Source organism: Myotis daubentonii, chromosome 4 (genome assembly GCF_963259705.1).
Source record: "Myotis daubentonii chromosome 4, mMyoDau2.1, whole genome shotgun sequence".
In the NCBI taxonomy this organism is placed as follows: domain Eukaryota; kingdom Metazoa; phylum Chordata; class Mammalia; order Chiroptera; family Vespertilionidae; genus Myotis; species Myotis daubentonii.
Genome location: NC_081843.1, coordinates 37,112,994 through 37,133,403, shown reverse-complemented (window position 1 = coordinate 37,133,403; position 20,410 = coordinate 37,112,994). Strand labels below are relative to the sequence as shown.

The 20,410-nt window shown below is 51.0% G+C and overlaps 2 protein-coding genes across 5 annotated transcripts in view; one reads left to right on the top strand and one right to left on the bottom strand.

Moving 5' to 3' along the window:
• The window catches only part of BUD31 (BUD31 homolog), an 11,471-nt gene extending 8,838 nt beyond the window's left edge, over positions 1-2,633 (top strand). The window contains exons 3-5 of the mRNA XM_059691802.1: positions 367-489; positions 728-894; positions 2,390-2,633. Coding sequence (XP_059547785.1) covers positions 367-489; positions 728-894; positions 2,390-2,440 — 341 coding nt within the window. The 3' untranslated portion in view covers positions 2,441-2,633. The remainder of the gene's footprint in view (positions 1-366; positions 490-727; positions 895-2,389) is intronic.
• PTCD1 (pentatricopeptide repeat domain 1) lies at positions 1,291-20,339 on the bottom strand. Of its 4 annotated transcripts, XM_059691724.1 has the most exons (10): positions 20,230-20,305; positions 19,751-19,867; positions 16,413-16,911; positions 14,557-14,697; positions 11,262-11,480; positions 9,990-10,091; positions 6,860-7,567; positions 5,796-5,912; positions 4,894-5,076; positions 1,291-3,193 (listed from the first exon to the last, which is right to left on the bottom strand). In XM_059691724.1, exons 3-10 carry the CDS (start codon positions 16,887-16,889, stop codon positions 3,011-3,013), a joined length of 2,130 nt encoding a protein of 709 aa, XP_059547707.1. In that variant the 5' UTR covers positions 16,890-16,911; positions 19,751-19,867; positions 20,230-20,305; the 3' UTR covers positions 1,291-3,010. The 4 variants fall into 4 exon arrangements, with proteins under 4 accessions (XP_059547707.1, XP_059547706.1, XP_059547708.1 ...); XM_059691723.1 differs by lacking the exon at positions 19,751-19,867 and having other exon boundaries at positions 20,230-20,339; XM_059691725.1 differs by lacking the exon at positions 20,230-20,305 and having other exon boundaries at positions 19,756-20,180.
• Between the last annotated feature and the right edge of the window lie 71 nt (positions 20,340-20,410).

Below are 20,410 nucleotides of genomic sequence, written 5' to 3'. Positions count from 1 at the left end.
AATGCTTCTGTGAACATTCACATACAAGTTTTTGTTTGCATGAGTGTTTCTGATTCTCTTGGGTATATACTCGAGTAGAATTGCTAAGTCATATGGTAACTCTGTTTATCTTCCTGAGGAACTGCCAGATTGTTTTCCACACAGACTGCACTAGTTTACATTCCTATCAGCTGCAAGTGAGGATTCCGATTTCTCCACATCCTATTTGTCTTTTTTTAATTGTGTCTCATTTTTTATTGTAACCACCCTAGTGGGTATAAAGTAGAATTTATTCTTTATTCCTCCTTATTTAAAAACACACACCACTATATCCTGTGCAGAGTAACCCTGCCTGCCAAAATAAATCAAACACCTTTTTCTCCCCAGCTGAAACAGAACCTCATGAGGGAAAGAGGAAAGTGGAATCTCTGTGGCCTATCTTCAGGATCCACCACCAGAAAACCCGCTATATTTTTGACCTCTTCTATAAGCGGAAAGCCATAAGCAGAGGTAATTGGCTAGATTCTCTCTTAGCCTTTCCAACTTGAGTAGCTTTGAGATTTATTTAAGTAATGGCTCTATTATAGCAACCTCAGCAAGTTTCATGATTTTTCTTACCACTAAAAAAAGGGGGGGGGGCGCAATGTTGGATATTCTATTCAATGAAGAGGAGTGATGGGCCGGGGGGGGGGGGGGGGCAAGCTTTGTTTTACCATGATCTGATGCCCTTTTCCCATCTTTTTGACAGAACTTTATGAATATTGTATTAAAGAAGGCTATGCAGACAAAAACCTGATTGCAAAATGGAAAAAGCAGGGTTATGAGAACTTATGCTGCCTGCGGTGCATTCAGACACGAGACACCAATTTTGGGACAAATTGCATTTGCCGGGTTCCCAAAAGCAAGCTGGAAGTGGTAATGTCTCTATCCCTGTCATGACTGACTTTTGAATTTGATGTCACTGTCACTTCAGAATTCTGTCCTAGTTGACACCAAGAGAGTTTATACTTGTGGGGGCTGGAAATAATTTGGCTGCTGGATGTCCTGCTGGCCATTCCCTCCCACCCCCATCCCAGAAGCGAGTCCCTCTGTTCAGGAAGCCATGCTAGGCAGCTTGGCAGTAATTGTATTTGCTTTGTCTGGGGGCCAGCCTCAACTCCATCTTTGAGCAAGTTATTGAATTCCATGCCTCACTTACAAAATGGGAGTAATAACATCTACCTCTAAGGTGGTTGGGAGGACTGAGTCAGGTTAGGGTGAGGCAGTCAATAGTACTCATTCTTCAGCTGTGCTTTTTTCCAGGCCTCGGCACTTTAATTACACTATTTCTTCTGTCAGAACTTTTGAGTTACAAACCTCGGAAATGGTGCTGGGTATGCAGTAACTGAGCTGAGAGCACAAGCCCCTCTGAAATGGGGCTACAGGAGGCAGAGAAGTTACTGGGATGTTGGCCATTAGTGGCCTTTGAGTGTAGCCCCTTGGCTGACAGTTGTGGGTCCAGTTGGGAGCTGAAGCCAGATTTTTCACCTTCTGGTTTGGCCTTTCAGTCACCACAGGGACCCTTTACTCTGCAGACCAGTTAGTTTGTAGTTTCAGCTCTGGGCCAGGGCTTTAGCTCAGTAGGCAGCTGTCTCCCTGAATCATCTGGAAAGTGAAAGACACAGCATTCTGAGCAGTGGAAAGTGAACGAGGGCTGCCTCCCCAAGGGAAGGTTCTGGGTGTTAGTTTTCTGGGGGCAGAGTGGCAGGAGCTCCTCTGAGACCACCAGGATTCCATGGCAGCGTCTGGTGGGAGGTACTCCCCCAGCCTTATGGCCAGAACAGAGCCTGCTTTGGACTTAGTTTGGTTTCACCATCAGATCTTATTTGCTTAGGTAAGGGTCTTACTCCAAAAAAGAGAAAAATAAATATAAACCACTGCTTTGAGGTCTTCTGTCGACTAGACAGGCCCCTGGCCTGGGAGAAAAGACTTCTGCTACTGTACAGATTCAAGTGCATACCATCCTCTCCCCATGGCCTACTGGAAGGTTCCCCAGCCAAGGATCTGAGACCCCTGAACAGTAGGAATTCCCCCCACCCCCTCAGCTCATAGCAGGGTATATAATGCTCACTTTACAGAATAACAAGAGTCACACAGATTTTCCCCCCTTTTGGGAGAAATGTGTTTAATTGGCTTAAATTAAAAGTTCAATGAGTTGTAACTTTAGTGTCAACAGCAGCTGTTTCCATTTTCACACAGGAACTGAATTTTTGCCATCCAGAACTGTCATAGAGGAGTGCCCTATAGGGAGTGACTCCCATTGTCAATTTTCTCAGTGGGAGGATTACTACGTGTGTGTGTGTGGGCGGGGGGGGGGGGGGGGGGTGGAGAATATGCTTGGGTGCGGTGTCTCAACTGTCTTCTGTTGCAGGGCCGGATCATTGAGTGCACACACTGCGGCTGCCGGGGCTGCTCTGGCTGAGGCCCTTGGGCCCTGACCCCTTTCCACCCAGGACTTTGGACTTCTCAGGTTTCTGCCTGTCGTGCCATCCCCTTTCCTGATAGCTCTTCTGGCAGAGCAGTGCCACAGGACCGAGTTGGAGCATGGTCTCTATGTGTGAAGGCTTTGGTGTTCATCAGCTGTGATTTGTAGAAATAAAACTTTTAAACCTTTAGGCCCTGCGATAGTTCTTTACAGAGCCCAGTGGGAGAGCACCAGGCCATTGGGACTCAATCTTGACTCCACCTGCCATGTGACCAGGGTCAAGTTCCCTGGGGATGACAACCTCTCAGGTGAAGATGGCCTGAGATGATGTGCCAAAGTGGCCCAAGCTGTGCTGGGATCTGCTGTGAACTAGTCAGGCACCCTGGGCCCAGCATTTGTCTTTATACAAAATGCAGCAATTCTTACTCTGGCCAGACCTTGTCCTCATGCTTGAGGCTACACCAGCATGTTCATGTGTCTTTAATATGAAAGGGACTCCTGAAGTTCCCACAAAGCACTGTGAAGGCTGTGCACTTTGTTGGATGGAGATCCTCCTGGGCCTCCTCATCACCTGCCCCCACGGCCTCTGTCCACATCAGCCGCAGAGACAGTGTCTTGGTCCCCCGTGGGCTTGGTTCGGAACTGCTGCCATGGGTGGGGGGTTTCCTCTGCTGGCATCATTTTCAGCCACTGCTTATAATAAGCTCGAAAGCCATCGATCTTCTCCAAGTAGGTGTTTTTCCCTTTGTACTGTAATTGAAAAGCATGGAATTCAAGGATTCAGAGGCACCACAATTAGAATCACTGCATGCTGCCTACAGCTAATCTCAAACCACAGCAGCTGGCTCAGGCCTCAGGGAAGCCGTGGAAAGGAGAGGGCACAAAAGCTGTTGATAATAGCTGAGTATACTCTGGAAAAGCAAAGCTGCTATACCATAAGGCTGACCCAGATTCCCATCTGCTAACAGCCCTTCCTAAATATGTGTTATTCTCCTATTCCCAAGGATGTTACTCCAGCCCCTAGCTAGAATCACTAGGTCCCACCAACGCTACCTCCACAGTCTGCTGAGTGCTTCTACCTCTGCACAGCCACTGTCTCCCTGGTGACTGTTCATCTCAGCACTGCTGCAGTGGCCTCTACAGAGAGGTGGGAAGAAAAGGAGGAAACGAGATGCACCAGGCAGATACCAAAAGAAAGCTGGTGGAGGAATCGACAAAAAACAAAAGTACCAGAGATAAACTTACCACATGATGATAAAAGGGTTGATTCAAAAGATTTAACAATTCTAAACTTGTATGTATCTAATGTAGCCTCAAAGTACATAAAGCAAAACCTTCACAATCACAAACAGAAATAAGTCCACTCTCATAAGGGAATATGAATATATGATTTCAATACAATAAGCTTTAAGTACTTAGGAAGTCTGGGGACTGCTGACAACCTGAGAAGAACCTTACTGGGCCCTACACCACAGGGTGAAGAGACAACCTACTAACTAGATATCTGCAACATGCAACCAACAAGACTAGTATCTAGAATATATAAAGAACTCAGAAATCGATAAGACTAAACCAACTGCTCAAAGGCACACAGCTATGTCCTCTGCCTGACATACTCTTCCCTGCTATCACTAATTCTTCCTGTGCCTTCAATGGCATTCAAGCATCACACCTGCACAGCTGTCCCTGACCCCATGCCTCCATGGTGGAGTTTGGTGTGTCCTTGCCAACTTTTCTCCCTACCCATTGGGATGGTGCTTCTCGGGCTAAATCCGTGGCACATGGTCTGACTCAGTAGGCCTAAAATCTGAACCCTCAGATTCTGATATCCTCAGAAGGGCAGACAGAAATGGCCATTACAGAACAGATTCTATCACTGCCCTACTGCCGCCCCCTTTCACTTGACAACAGTCCGTATTGGGTACAGGCAGAGGGCAGGCACCAGGGATCCAGGTGACCAAGGCAGAGACAGTCTCCACCTCAAGGGTCTTAGAATTTCATGAAGGGGAGAGTCACACGTAATTATAAGCTGTGAAACATGGTGAAAAGAAATAATGCTTTATGTAATGGGAAGGGAGGCAGTCAGCTGAGTATCCTCTAAGAGCTGAGATCTTTCTACAAAATGAGATGGAGCCAGTTATGTGAAAAAGCAGAGGGAGTCTATTTAAGGCAGAATGCAAAAAGCCTGAGGCAGGAAAAAGGCTGGTGTTATCTAGAAAAGACAGAAGTACAATTGGACTGACAGAGTGAACAAAGGGAAGAGTGGCCTGAGATGAAAGCCATGTGGAGGAGGGACTTGCAAGCTGTGGCCTAAGGAGTTTGGGATTTTTCCTAAGGGTAGCCACTGACAACTTAAAGCAAAGGAATACCAATCCCAGAAGGCCAGAACCAGGGGTGGGAGTGACACTGGCTAAGGTGACAACGGGCACATTAGAGCTTGGGGCACATACCCGGTCAAAGGTGGGTGGGTACTGGGCTGCAAACTCCAGTTGGCGGATGATGACTTCATTCACTGGAGCTCTGTTCTGCCTCATGTCCTTCAGGATGTTGATGAGATAGGTGTAGTCCAGCTTCTTGAGGGCCGCATTGATGAGGGTGCTGTAGATGTGGGTGTTGGGGGTCATCTGGGATTTCTGGAACATCACAGACATACAATCAGCGAGATGATGGTGATGGTTGGAGGAAAGCCTGCTGCAGCAAGTCCAGCTTGGTGAACTACCCTGCCAGTCAAGTCTGCTCTGCAGACTAGTGACCTGGGACAAGAAGGGCAGGACCTCCAAAAGGAAAGCACAGATGCCCCACTCTGAGGCTCCATCCCACACGGCTCAGTACCTTACCCTCAGTCCTGAAGAACGTGGAGAGAGAGTACTGCTCTCAGAGATCAACGGACTCAGGCAGGAGACCACCTCCTCAGTTCTTGGCTGTGGGTTTACTGTACCCCCTGAGCCCCAACCCAAGAATTCTGCTACATCCCTGCTCTCTATTCTCCAAAGTGTTGGGGCCAAGATCTGTCCCCACCCCTCAATCTCACCCCACTGCCACTGCTTTCAAGATTGTAACACCCCTGCTCTCAATGCCCATTCCTGCAGCAGCTCACCAGGGTCTACTTTCTCCCAAAGTGGGCCAATGGTCATTCTACCCTTGAAGCTAGAATGACCCCACTCTCCCTCCCCCACCCCCACAATTTATTCTACCCAACCAGCTCCCCATAATTCAGCTTTCTATAAGTACACCTTGCAGAGGCCTGGGAGGTTTGGGAGGACGCCCACTTCCTGCCACCCAGATTTCTTCCTGAGCACCCCCAGAGTGCTCCTCAGCACCATGGGTCCTGCCCAGGCCCGGGCTCACTCACCTTCATGTCTGCCAGCAGCTGCAGACCATCCTGTGGTCTACGGCATCCAATGGCCAAATTGCAGAATGTCTGTAAGTTGGGGACAATTCCCCTCTTTGCCAGGACTGGCAGCAGCGCCTATGGGAATAGACATGGCATCACCATAAGCTGTACCCCACCAGCCCTGGCAAAAGCTTTGTCTGTCAAAGCGCTTGGCTAGATGCTGGAGACCCAAGGGGTAGAGCTTTGCTCCAAGGCCTCAGGCTCCCTCTGCTGGCCACATTGGGCACTGGCTTCAGCCTATTATTCAAGGGCCCAGGGTCTGGTCCAGCCACCTCCCCAGAATTCAGCTGTTCCACAAGTACACCTTGCATTCTAGATTGCCTGTCTCCAATATGCTGTCCCTTCCCCCTGAATGCCCTTCATAGTCCTGTCCCTCACTACTTCTCTGTTGGCCATCCATCCCTGCACTTGGACTTTCAACGTCCATGGAGTACCAGAGGCCTTAGGGGCTCATGGTCCGGTGTTCCAGGGTGGGACACGCCGACAACAGTGTGGTAAGTGCTGGCTGAGCTGGAGAAGGTTCCACAGGGGGGCTCTATCCTATCTGCTTATCTAGAGAAAGGTGCACTCTGCACTGTGAGCCTGAAGGCAGAGGCTGTCTTTGTCATCTTTGATGTTCACAAGTGCCCAGGTTAGTACTCTGGCAAAAAAAAAGGCATCACATAGAAACGTCATATGAATGGAGGGCCCCAGTGTCCTCATCAGTGAAGTGGGTGTCAGTAAACAAATGGAGCTCTTAGAACAGCATCTAGCGCAGAGTAAGTGTGAAGTCAGTGAGGTGGGGTGGCTGAAGGGTAGGGATACTCAGGAGCCACCAGCCACCAATCTGTGAGCTCCTTGAAGAGGGCCGGGAAGGTAGCTCGCTCGATTCCCAGCTTTTCACCTGAGCCCAGGCCCAGAACAGGGGCTCTGGAACTGGATGACACGCCTGGCAGGGAAGATAGTCCCACAGTCGGAAGGTCAGAGGAGGGAGGGGGAAGGAGGGCTCCAGAGCAGAGTCCTGCGCCTGCCTCCACACTCACCTTTGCCCCCTCCAGATCACCCAGCTTGCTCTTCTTCCTCATCAGAGTGTTGAAGAATGTCACATCGACCTCCACCTGGTACGTGTCCAGGAGAGTCAGCAGTGAGGACTCTGCGGGGCTACCAGGATCTACCACCTCAGCCAGAAGCGTGAGGGTTTTGATGTCAGGCTGGAGTCCGTGCTCTGCCATCTTGCCCAGGAAGCCCTCCAGGCCCCCCATCAAAGCCAGCCTGTCTGCTGACGTGGTCACGGTCCCAAAGGAGACCACAGCCGGGGGGACTGGCCCCAGAGTCAGGAGGTTAGTCTCCAGCTCCCGGGGAGGCGGCTCTGAGGCCACAGAGGCAAGGGCCACAGTGTGATCAGGATCCACTTTGGTTTCCATCTCAGGCTCGGCCTTGCTGACGACTCTGGCCTCCTGAGGCTCTGAAGGCCTTTCAAGTGTCTGAGAAGGTTCCAGAAACAACTGTCTCTCCAAGGTCTCCACGTGCAGCCTGGCTGACATGCTGTCAACCGCCCCAGCCTGGGCTTTCCTCCTTGCCTGCCGCCCACCTGCCCGGGGCTGGAGCAGCACCATCTCTTCCCTGGGTCTCAGGAGCAGCGCTGAGGCTACTTCTGGGTCCCCCAGGCCGCAGTCGCGAGCTGCCCCCAGCAGCAGGTTGTAGCCATGCCGGTTTGGCTGGAGCCCCAGACTCAGCATTTGTCTCCACACCTGCCAGGGAGAAACAAGCCTCAGCTCCATGCTCCCTCTCAGGAGGGAGAAGGCACTGAGCCAGCAACCAGCTGGCAAACACAAAGAGTGCAGGAAGGACTAAGTATGATTCCACTCCAGGCTCTGGGCAAGAACCTGGGAATTCTACGGGAAACTTCAGGGGATTATCACTCCCTTCCTCTTTAGCTCACCCCAAACTGTTCTGTTTCATCCTTCTGCCCTCTCTCAGGGCCCCTGTACCAGGGAACAGACTTCTCCCTAGGCCTCTGCCCACTTCTGTACTCCCTTGGGGGTAGATGGCCAGAGAGGCTAGGTTATGGAAGAGTCTAGGCCAGCCGTGGGCAAACTACGGCCAGCGGGCCAGATCCGGCCGTTTGAAATGACTAAAACTCAAAAAAAAAAGAGACCGTACCCTTTTATGTAATGATGTTTACTTTGAATTTATATTAGTTCACACAAACACTCCATCCATGCTTTCGTTCCGGCCCTCCGGTCCAGTTTAAGAACCCATTGTGGCCCTCGAGTCAAAAAGTTTGCCCACCCCTGGTCTAGGCCAACTTAAGGATTGGATTCAGCTGCACTCCCTGAGTGCCTACTGTGTGCCCTGTCCCAGGCAGCTTTCTCACACTTGAGAGCGTAAGCCAGGTGTGGGTGGCGGGGGACTTAGCCAGGTTGTGGGCCTAGGCAGCCCCATTTCCTCATGAAATGAGATCATTTTCATCCCCACGACACAGTGTCTAGTATGCTGTGTGTTCTCCAAGAAGCTGTGATGTCTGGGTGACTGACACCAAGAGGGCACCACATGGGCTCAAGGTATCACTTGCTCCTCTTTTTTTTTAAAAAAAATATATTTTATTGATTTTTTACAGAGAGGAAGGGAGAGAGATAGAGAGTTAGAAACATCGATGAGAGAGAAACATCGATCAGCTGCCTCCTGCACATCTCCCACTAGGGATGTGCCCGCAACCAAGGTACATGCCCTTGACCGGAATCGAACCTGGGACCTTTCAGTCCGCAGGCTGACGCTCTATCCACTGAGCCAAACCAGTTTCGGCACTTGCTCCTCTTTTTATGCTCAGGTGAAAGCCACACTCAGTGGGCCTAGAGCTCTGACTTCTGTCCTCATCAGGGATCCCTGTGCAGGTGAGGCAGGGGCTGGTCAGGCCCAGATGGGCACATCTAGCAAGAAGGCTGCTATCCACCAGTCAGGGTCTTGAGGAGGGCAAGGGTCTTGGCAGGCACCTCCTCAGGGAATGCTGACAGAGTGAGTTTCAGCAGGAACACAGACCCTATCCCATGGTTGCAGAATTCTGACTCTAGAGTCAGATGAACCTCAATTCCAATCCCAGCTCACTGCTTAGTGGCTGTGGGACCTAAGACAAGTTACATAAGGAGCCTCAGTTTCCTTATCTATAGAACGAGGCTACTGGTGCCTAGCTCAAGCAGTTTAATAAATACAAAACACTGTGCATAGCTGTTAGTACTACAGACTGTTTCTAACTAGAACAGATCTAGGCCAAGGAGAGGGAAGACCTAGGCCTTGGTTGGTTTTCACTATAAAGCTTGCTGATGGCCAGAGGATGGCCAGTGGCCACTCCTTCCAGCGAGTCTGCATCGGGGGGCGGGGGGCGGGGAAGGTGGGAACGGGCAAGCTTTTGGTCCAAGGCTGTCTCAGATCACTAGGGCTTGAACTCTGTGTGGACCAAGTGCCTGGAGATCCTGATGAAATGCTGATCTGGATGCAGTGTGTGTGTTATGTTTGGGGGGGGGGGGGGGCGGGCTGTGACCCTGGCAAGTCCCAGGTAAGGTAATGCTGCTGGTCTGAGGGCTACCCTTGAAGGAGGAGGGCTCTAGGTGAGCTGCCAGTCCTTCTCTGCTTGGAGGAGCTAGCACAGCTGTGCTACCACTGCTAATGCTGCCTACCCAGTTGATGAGAGGAGTTCTTCCTGGGATTAGAGCAGCATGTCTCAACATTGATGTCTGTGAGACTCTCCCAGAACTTCATGCAACTCCTGGGGTTCCCCTGCAGAGAAGCTGAGGGGGTGGCTGTGAGATATGGTTGAGCAAGTACCCCAGATAGATGTGCTGCACGGACCATAAGCCTGGTAGATGCAGGCCGGCTACACAGAAGGCCGCCGAGCAGAGTAGGAGACCATGAGCTGGCTGTGCCCTCACTCTCAGCAGCCATGCCACCACCGCCTCCTAGGGCCTCCTCTCCCTGCCATCTGTAAAATGGGGTGGGCCAGGTGAGCACTGTGCTCTGGGAAGACCAAAATATGGCAAACACAAAAACACCCAGCCCAGGGCAGTAGCAGGAGCTCAAGAAATGCACAAAGGATCATCGTTGGCACCGGACACAAGGGCACAGAGTGGGGGTGGTGGGGGCAGGAAAGGCAGGAAGGCAGAGTCGGGAGGGACAGACCTGCAAGGCATACCGGAAGCCTGTCTTCTTGTCCTGGATGCAGCCCATGAGCAAGTAGCTGAAGGTCTCCTCTGTGACCGCATGTCCTTTATGAACAATTTCCTAGGGGAGGGAATGAGGAGCTCCTGTTGGGAACCGGTGGCAGAGCCCAGACCCGCCCGCTGGGTCTGGCTCAGGACAGACATTCCTGGGGCAGGTCCAAGTCTGCACACTGTGAAGAGGCTCAGAACCAGCTCCTGAGCTGTCCAACTGCTGCCTGCACTTCTCCTCCTCTCTTTCCCAGCTGCTCCTATCACTTCTGTGCACCCCTCTGCAAAGACCACCCCAGTGGTCACTTTTAGCCCCTGTGCTGGAAACTGAATTGCAAACCCCATAATTCTGCCTCTCCAGCAGGGCAGGCTCACTCCAGGTAACAGACCCAGGGACTGACCAAAGGCTGCTCTGTACCACACGGTGCCTGGACAGTCCACCAGGTCCCCTTACCTGGAATGGGCAGGTGGGACCTTGCTATGTGTGGTGAGGAAAAGCAGTCAGGTCACTCTGGGTAGAAGGTAAGAACAGAGTGAGAAACGCCTGAGGGAAGAGTGTGAGGACAAGGCTGCCAAGGGCATGCTGAGCCCTGACACTGCCCCAGTCCTCCTGAGGTTTGATTGTGGGGACCTAGAGCCTTCTCTGCTTCCCACAAGGCTGTCTCAGTGTTAACTCACATCTGTCCCACTTCCGGGCAAGCTGAGCAAGCACACCTACCACCCGCTCATGGTATTCCATACTCAAGCCCTGTATTGGTCTCCTCTGTAAAGTGGAAACTGAAAACCCTCTTATGGGGCTGCTGAGGAAGATAAGAAGCTACACGTCAAAGCTCTAATGCAGACAAGCCCATGTCCAGCACTCCCATGCCTCCACTCACCCATTTCCCTCGAAGCCTCACAGCGCCCTGGTACTAGGGCTTGGGCTCCCACTACTCATTCTATGCAGGAGGCCCTCCCCGGTGAGCAGACTCATCTTTAGTGGATGAGGCCACGCTCCCTGTGGCACCACCAAGTCCGACACAGCTGTGCACAGACCCCCCGTCCTCATGGGGTTAGGGGCCTGTCTGACCAAGGCCTCTGAGGCCAGGGTCTCGTCAGATTTATCTGTGAACCCCAGAGCCCAGCACGGGGCCTGTCTCATTGGTCTCTGAACCTTCCTGTGAAGGACACAGATGGCCACAGCCTCACACCCGCTACATGGGACAGGTCCCAGGTGGGAGGCAGGGAGGAAGGGCACCCCCACCTTGAACACATCGAGGCACATCCTAAGGTCTGCACACTTGGCTGCCACCTTCAGCAAGGCGTGATATGTTTTCAAGTTGAGCTGGAAGTTTCTGGCCTGGAGCTGCTGCCGTAGCTTCAGGGCACTCTGCAGAGCGGAGTCCTTCCAGGGGGACTCGGCGCAGGCATTGAACAGGGCTGTATAGGTGGCATCGGAGGGCTCCAGGCCCCGCTTTTTCATCTGTGGAGATGGGGAGAAACTTAGAGGCAGCTCTAGGGTCAGCTGGACACACAGGTGGCAGGCCCCAAAGGACACCAGAGGGGACTCCATCGCTGCATCAAACAGGCCTGGGAGCAGGGCCTGCACGAAGGCAGAGCTGAGCAACACATCAGGGCTCGGCTTTCCAAACCCAACTCAGCCACAGCGACTCTGAAAACGGACCCGCATCCTAGTTACAGCAAACGAGAAACGGTCCTCCCCAGGGCGCTCACCAGCTCACCCTGGGCCTGAGGTGCTTTAAGCAGGGTCTTCCTGATGCTCTCACCCTCAGGCCAACCAGGTCACCCTGACGGTTAAGGGGCCTGGGGTGGATCTGCTCTGGGAAAGGGTGGGAGGTAGCAATCAAAGCCCCACTGCAATGCTGACTAACTGAACAGTGGGGGGCACGTTAGCGCCTCATTGAAAAACACAGGAATGACACTGTCACCTTGAAAGGTGCTGCCAGGGTTGGGTAGAAGAGTGACCCCCAGGCCAGTAGCGGCCAGGAGCATGTTACAACACAAACGCCCTGCGGAGTCACAAACCCCAGGCTGGGCCAACACTGTGCTCATGAAGTCCTCCAGTGACTGAACTGGTAAAGTCGAGCGCTCACTGTTCCCAGATGAGGGCCACCTGACAAGGACAGGCAAGGCGCGGCTGCGGAGGGGTGTGAAGAGCCCTACCCCAGGGGTAACCTTGGGCAAAGTACTCCATCTCTCCAGGCCTCGGCTTCCTCATCGGAAAAATGGAGACGGTGATCCCGACTCGAGGATGACAGCAATCGATATGTACTCACACTGTGGACAGATGTGTACTAAGAACTTACTGCGAGTCAGGCACTGGCTACCAGTGGCTACCAGGACAGATACAGCCTGTCTCACTGAGCCTGCACTCCAGAGGGTGAGACACACACCAGACAAGTAAGCAGCCAACAACTGTAGTGAGTGCTGTGAAGGACGCCCACAGAACAGGCCGGAAAGGGAAAAATAGTACCTCGCGGTGGGGAAACCTGGCAAATACCACGTCACCAAGTGCCCACGGCAAATGTCTCCTGCGGTAAGTCATGGTGGTGTTGTGAAGACCTTATATAAGAAGGGCACGTCACCTCTGCGATATTCTTCCCCCAAACCCATAACCCTAGTCTCAGCATGAGAATGTACAAATTCTCAAATGAGGGACATTCTACAAACCCCCTGACCAGTACTACTCAAAACTGTCAAGACCAGGAGAAACACGGAACCTCAGAAATGTCACGGATTGGAGGAGTCAGTATGGAAACTGGATTGGATCAGAAACAGAACGGTTATCAGTGGAAAAGTGGTGATATCCAGATACAGTTCTGGAGTTTAGTTAACAACAATGAACTATGAACTAACAGTGGTTTCTTAGTTTTGACAAATGTACCATCTAATGTGCCGGGAGCCGGTCCATCCTTGCTGTTTCAAGGGACCTGGCATTTATGGCATACGGTTCTTAATGTTTGCTCACCTTCTTGGCGCTGTGTTTTAACCAAGGTCACCTCTCCGAGAAAGGTTGAATCCCCAGGTAGGGATTTTCCCCTGAAGTTAGGGAGGGAATAAAACCCCTCAACTAAGTGCCAGGTGGGTAATTAATCACTTTAACTATGAACAAGCATGCTTATGCTACATAATCTTTACTCCCTGGAATGGAGATAAGAAACGCCCTAACCTTTGTAATAGAGATTGATAGGATTGAATCAACTGGTATAAATACAGATGTAACAAGACAGCAAGACACAGAACTCATGAGACAGAATTCAGAAGACAGAACCTACACGGAGCCTGGAGACAGAAGAACTTCGCTGGAGAGAACATGGCAAAAGATCCTGGACTGAACCTGACTATAGAACATGGCTAGGCTGCTGATCAACTGAACGCTGTCTCCGTGTCATTCCTTCTTTGCCGACTCCGTCCACACCTTTGGGGACCCCTGGACCTGCTGGGGTTGGACCCCGGCACTAATGTAAGATGTTAACATGGGGGGGAGGGGGAGTATTTGAGAACTTTCTATATTATCTTTGCAACTTTTCTATAAATCTAAAATTATTCTAAAATAAAATGATTATGGGGGTGGGCAGCAGCAAAGTAATAGAAAATAGCTAAGGTTAAATAGAATGGCCTGGGCTTCTCTGAGGTGGTGACGTGTGGGAAGTCACTTAAGGATCCTCCAAGTGTAAGTGCTGCTAAGGACTCTTAACCAAGAGCCACAATAAATGTGCTCCCACCCCACCCCCTTCACTTAGTACCTGAGTGCTTTTCTGCTGGCTAGGTGATCAGGGCAGCCAGCCTGTTGTTTTTCTATGCCAAGACATTTAATCAGGTCTTTTAAAGAATATGTCATTTTATCATTTGTAAGTATAATTCCTCCCCCTTGCTCCCACTAGAGGTGATCAGGCCTGGAGTAGGAGTGTTCCAAACGACAAGACTAAGGCTCCCAAGAATCCTTGCTGGAGTAAGGGATGTCCCAGCTTCTGGATGCAGGAGAAGATGGGATCACTGCTGCTACAGTCCACTGCTCTTTCCTGACTCACAAAGGAAATAGTTTCTCGGTTCTGAAAATAACAAATACGATACACCCCAGAGGAGGGTGAATATAAAGTAAAACCATGTTCTAAGAGAATAAAAGCCCTTGTTCAAAGGACCAACTTTGAAAAAATAAAAAAGGGACCAATTTTGAAAGAAAGGTGCGTGTGGGGGGGGGGGGGGGGGAGGTAGGGGTGGGCGTGTGAAGAGAGGGACGAGAGAAAAGGAACACAAACAAACTGGGAAATGGAAAAAGCAGAGGATCGGTGGGGCCTCCATGGCCAGGCAGATGCTGGAGGACTTCCCATGTGATCTCACGTAATTATCCAAGATCATCTCCATTTACAGATGGTGGACCTGAGGCCGAGGAGGTTAAATCAACTGCCCAGAGTCATGTGCTAGCAGGTGACTCATTCAGGATCAGCACCCAGCTCTTTTTGGTCCTTAAACCCATGCTCTTTAGAGTCTTGCCCCCGCCACCCCTTTGCCCCCGCCACCCCTTTGCCCCCACTCACATCGTTGTAGAGCTGGAAAGCCTTCTTCAGGTAGCCAGCCCGCCCACAGCCCCCAATCAGCACCGTGTAGTTGCACTCGAGGGGCTGGAGTCGCTCCTCCTTCAGCATCTGCCTCTCAAACAGGTCCAGGGCCTCAGCCAGCTGGGGGAGGAAGGGAACAATGAAGGGGGTTCAGGGTGGCCTCAGAGACCCTCAGCAGAGGGAGGGAGTTTGAGATTGTGGGACCCTCCCTGAGCCCAAGACCAGGCCTGCCCAAGAGCTAAACACCGCCCTGGGCCTCTGCCACCAGCCTCTTGGTCCCTGTGCTCTGCAGCATGGCAGGTTTGTGTAGCCAGGAAGGAAAGCCCACTGGACGCCCACCACCTATGGAAACTCTCCACCCCACACCGACAGCCTCCTGAGACGGTGCAGACCGACAGCCTTGAGTGACCAGCTTTCTCCAACTACAAACTCCCTTGGCCCACAGCTGTCTTTGACCCACCCCCACCCCTAAGCCATTCCCCTTTAAATCCTTGGTTCACTCCTTTACTCCTTATTTTTCCATCCATTAATTCAACCAGTAGTTACTGAGTCCTCTATGCCAGGCAAGATCTATTTGCTGGGGATAAAGCTGAGAACAAGGGGGGGCTCCCTCTTGGTGTTCACCTTCTAGTCTGAAAAGACAGACACCACATGAGATAACTAAGAGAAATATATAGTAGGTCAAGTGGTGACACGTGCTATGAACAAAAATGAAGCAGTAAGTGCCAGAGGGTGTGGGAGGTTCAGTTTTAGATACGATAGCCAAGCAGAGCCTCAAAGGTGACGGGTACGTAAAGATCTGAAGGAGGTGAGGGAAGCAGCCCCATAGCTATCAGGGAACAGCCAGTGCAGGAGTCTGCCTGGGAGCTGGAGGACTGCAGTAGGTAAGCGAGGGATGAGGGCGGCAAGGTAAGGGGAGGGATGAAGGGGTGATGGTGGCAGATCTTTCAGGCTTCATAAGCCGTTGTAAGGACTCTGCTTCTCTGTATTTCTCAACTTTTCATTTCAAAAACTTTCAAAAATACACAAAATGGAGAACAGTGCTAACTACAATGATGAACGTTTGGCCAATCTTGTTTCATCTATACTCTGCACTCCCCCTATAAACGGAATTTTTAAAAGCAAATTCTAGACATCCTATCATTCCATTCATAAAATCTTCAATACATACCTCTAAGAGAACTTCACACATAAACAGAATGTCATTGCCGATACCTAAGAAAGTGAACATCTTCAATGTCACTGAATATATTAGGAGTTCTGGAGGGAGGAGTATCAATAACTGCTTTCTGCTTTAACAGGATGGCTCTGGGTTAGAGTGGCATCCAGGCAGGAGATGGCAAGAGTGGCGGGGAGACCTGTGACAGGTGTAAGGGGGCAAAGAGAAGGCTAGGCCTGGGCGTTCAGCAGCGATGTTGTGAGAAGTGTTAGGATTGGCAACATTTTGAAATTAGAGCTGGTGAGAGAAAAGGAAGTTAGAAATGACCTGAAGTCATTTTGCCTGGGCAGATGGAATAATGGGGTTGCCATGTAGTGAGATGAAGAAAGTGTGTAAAGAAAACAAGGTTGGGAATGAAAATTTCAGGCCAATGTGGGTAAGTGTAAGGGAGATGCTGAGGAGGTAGCTGGACACACAGATCAGGAGCCCACGAGAAGGTCGAGCTGCAGTGAGGAGGGGTCACCTGGTACAGCATCCAGGGTGAGCGAAGACTGAGGAGAAAATAGCCCTGAGCACCCAAACCTTTAGGACTGAAAAGGTAAGGCAGGCCCTCACAAAAAACTGAGCTACCAGGGATGTAAGAGCCAGGAGCAGCAGAACCCAAAGGTTCCCTCACCTTTCCTTCCTTGATCAGGCGTTTGCACTGAAAGAAGTACCAGTAAGGGGTGTTTCTTCGGCCCTGCCATGATTTTGGCTCTAGCTCCCGTTCATCATCTTCTTCATCTTGCTCCCTGAGCCGTAGGTTATACAGCTGGGCCGTCGATTTGCGGAACATTCTCCGGGAGGAGTATTTATCGGAGAGAGTCCCAAAACTCTCTTCCTCCTCTTCCTCCTGGGTGGCCATGGGGCTGGGCTGGCGTGGGTCAGAGCTGAGGCTGCGAATGTTCTTCTGGCTCCCCTGGCTGAGGGGCAGCTGAGAGAGGGAGCTGCTGAAGGCTGCTGGTATTGGCCCGGTCAGCCCCATGGACCTCTGCCACGCAGGCCCTTCCCTACCTCCTGCCCACCTGGCTCTGAGAGGGTCAAGGTGTTGCAGGATGGACAGTCCCAGGGGGCGGGGGCTGGAGAAGAGCCGGGCAAGTCTCACCAGGTCCATCTCTGGCTTTTACCTCCAGGGCCTGGCATAGGTCAGAAAAACAATGAAGTCAACTCAGGTTCATAACCCAAAAAGGCAGAAAGAAGACAGAGAAGTGGTTACAAGCATGAGCCCTGAGGTTAGAACGTGTAGGTTCTGCCAAACAACCACCCATGAGCCCCGCTCTGGCACCAGTCTCCTCACCTGTAAACTGGGGTTAACGATAACGTCACCCATGGCACTGTTTGAATGAGGTCTCAGATACATAGCATGCAACAGTTTTGGCACAGTAGGCACTCAACAGATATAAGCTAGTGATATTATCAAGCTACTAGTGGCCCGGTGCACAAGTTCATGCACATTGAAAGGAAATTAGTTTGAAGAAATATTATAATATCGCTCTTTGCCCTTTCTCCATAATAGAAGTGTCACGATCGACAATGACAGATGGAAACACACGCATGTGATTGGCGCCAGCAAGAGCTTTATATCTATAATAAACGTGTAATATGCTAATTAGACCAGACGACCTACTGGATGAAGCCCAGAGGCGGGGGCTGAGGCAGAGGTGGCCGCCGCGGCGTAGGGGGCCAAGGCATCCGCAGCAGCAGCAGCGGGGGACCAAGCCCCTTGCACGAATTTCATGCATCGGGCCTCTAGTATATAAACTTGCTTAATTAGACCTGCTTTCTGATGTAGCTAAACTTTTTCCAGCCCAGTGAAGCACCCCAACTTCTTTCAGGTAACTGTCAGCAACACAGCAGTAAATATCAACACAAAGCAGATTACTATTGTAGATCACACAGGGAGAACAAAGGGTAAAATATTTAACTGCAGCAGTGTTTGACTATATTCTGCGCAGTGAGAAAACCTGAAGTCATTTTCAAGGTCCACCATTTCTTCTTTTCAATCAGGTCAAGTTTCTAAGCTTTCTAAAACTCTGTTTTCCGGCTAATGAAAAGAAAATAGGATTCCACCGAGTCTCCTATCTACCTACTCCAGGACTTCTGTGAGGATCAAATGAGATGAGGCATGGGAAAACGCTTCACAGACATTTGGTTAAAGTGTGAAATGTTTGCACCTGGTATAAAGCTCATTGTGTTCCTGGGCTGAAGAAACTGCAAGGAGGCTAGTCGATAGGGAGAGGAAGCCAGGCATTGCTACATGACGTCATTACCCAGACGGTGGGACACTTAGCATATCAGCCTTTTATATAGAGAGATGATCTAAGAGCACAGGTGCGGAAATGAGAGCCGAGTTTGAGACCTGAACAGAGTTGTGTGACTGTAACCATTACTTGACCTTTCTGTGCCTCAATTTCTTCAGCTGCAAGATGAGGATAATCCCACTCACCTTACCACAAGGTTATAAAGATTAAATGAGGTGTTTTTAGCACAATGTCTAGCATTTAATAAATTTTCAAAAATTACAGCTATCATTTATTATTAGGGGGGGAAATGTTGGTATTTTGGGTCTATGCCCAGGAAAGATAATTCAAGCACTTCTTTTCTACAAAAAGTTGTGGACAAATGGGCTAGTTGTGGACAAAAGTGCTGTCCAATATGGTAGCCACTGGCCACATGTGGCTACTGAACACAGAGCGTGGCTAATCTGAATGAAGATGAGCTAGAGATATAAAGTACACACCAAATTGCAAAGACTTTGTACCAAAAAAATGTAAAACACACAATTATTTTACAAGATGAAATGTTAACCTTTTAGATGCACTGGGCTAAAGAAATGTTAACAGTAATTTCACAATTTCTTTTTACTTTCTTTAATGTGGCTACTTGAACATTTAAAATTACATATGCGCTCACACTATATTGTTATTGGACAGTGCTAGGCTAGAGGTCCTGCTCTGCATACTTGAAACTCTTTCATAAAAAATATCAAAATAACCAGCATGAAAAAATGTTAAGGTCTAGCTATATCAGATGACCATTGGAAAGACGTCAGAGGTGATGGCAGGTTGAACAGATTCATAACTGAGGCCCAGGGCGGGGAGGGACTTGCTGGGGGCCCTGCAGCAGAGCTGTGGGCCGGCCTGGTCAGCTTCCCAACTGGGCTGGCTTTGAGCCCCCAGCTCAACCCTGGCGGCCGCACTCACTGCCCCTCTGGCCTGTCCCCCTGGGATCCCCGGCTCCTGTGAGGGTCAAATCGGACAACCTCTCTTGACCAGCACCCTAGTGACACCAGTGCAGAGGACCTTTATCATTCCGTGTCTGCTGAGGCCTGAAACTCAATAAAAACAAATGTGAAGCCCTAACCGGTTTGGCTCAGTGGATAGAGCGTTGGCCTATGGGCTGGAGCAGGGGTCCTCAAACTACGGCCCTATGTGCAGTGTGCATAGGAATTTGTTCATAGTTGTGTTTTTTTTTAACTATAGTCCGGCCCTCCAATGGTCTGAGGGACAGTGAACTGGCCCCCTATTTAAAAAGTTTGAGGACCCCTGAGAGGGTCCCAGGTTCGATTCCTGTCAAGGGCATGTACCTTGGTTGCGGGCACATCCCCAGTAGGGGGTGTGCAGGAGGCAGCTGATTGATGTTTCTCATTGATGTTTCTAACTTTCTATCTCTCTCCCTTCCTCTCTGTAAAAAATAAATAAAATATATTTTAAAAAATGTGAACACATATGTAATTTTAAATTTTCAAACAGCCACATTAAATAAAGTGTTTACCTGCATTAAATGAAATATATGGGTTTACAAAAAATATATCGAAATAGGTGTGAAATGTTTTAAAAACAAACTCATATGTAGTAGTATATATGCTTCTTTTCAACATACTAAATAACAAGACCCTGTCATGTCAAAGAGCAATGATGGAAATAGCTTGCAGGTGGTAGCTGCAGACACTCTGTCATTTCCACTCGTCCCCACCTGACACCACGACTCGGTTTTGGTCACTGCTGACACTGCACGTCCGTCAGGGAAGAAAACGCTGCTTCCCGAAGAGACGATGAAGGTGTAATTTTCTTCCAGCCCAAGTCCATGACCCTGCCAGGCGAATACCTGAGTTAGAGATACGCCGCCGCTGTCCTCCCTCGGAGGACCCGACACTCCCCGGGGCCGCAGGCCACCCCGACCCCTCCACGCGGGCCTTTAGATCCCCGGCTTCCTCGCCGGACGCCCCCCCCCCCGCGCCCCCCCCGGCTCAACCGGGCCTGTTCCGGTCCGGATCCCGGGCTCCAGCGAGGGTCAAATAGGAGCTCGCTCTGAGTCCGGCCCCAGGAACGCGCGCCTGGCGTCCGCGTCGACCCCGCGGGGATCCGCGTCCCCGCCTCGCCTCTCAGCGCCGCGCACCATCTCCCCACACGCACCCCCCGCCTCCCACGCCCCCGGAGCGCGCCCCGGCCGACCTCCTGCAGGCGCAGTCTGCGGCGCGAACTCCCGGCGCGTGGCTACAAGTTGGACGGGCGTTCGGCGGGCAGCTAGTCGGGCCTAGCGGAGCGGGCCGTACTCCGCGCTCGATTGCTCGGGTCTGAGCAGGCGCGGGCCGGCGCGGGCTTCGAGCGCTCCCGGCATACCTCGGGCGCCGGC

Excerpts from the sequence above, each read along its gene's own strand:
- PTCD1 (XM_059691723.1), bottom strand. The coding sequence starts at position 16,889 with ATGGACCTGGTGAGACTTGCCCGGCTCTTCTCCAGCCCCCGCCCCCTG. Across the intron at positions 7,568-9,989 it reads GCTTCCGGTATGCCTTGCAG|GTGTGGAGACAAATGCTGAG; the intron begins GTCTGTCCCTCC and ends TCTCCCTGGCAG. Across the intron at positions 5,077-5,795 it reads AGCTGCTGGCAGACATGAAG|AAATCCCAGATGACCCCCAA; the intron begins GTGAGTGAGCCC and ends GTGATGTTCCAG.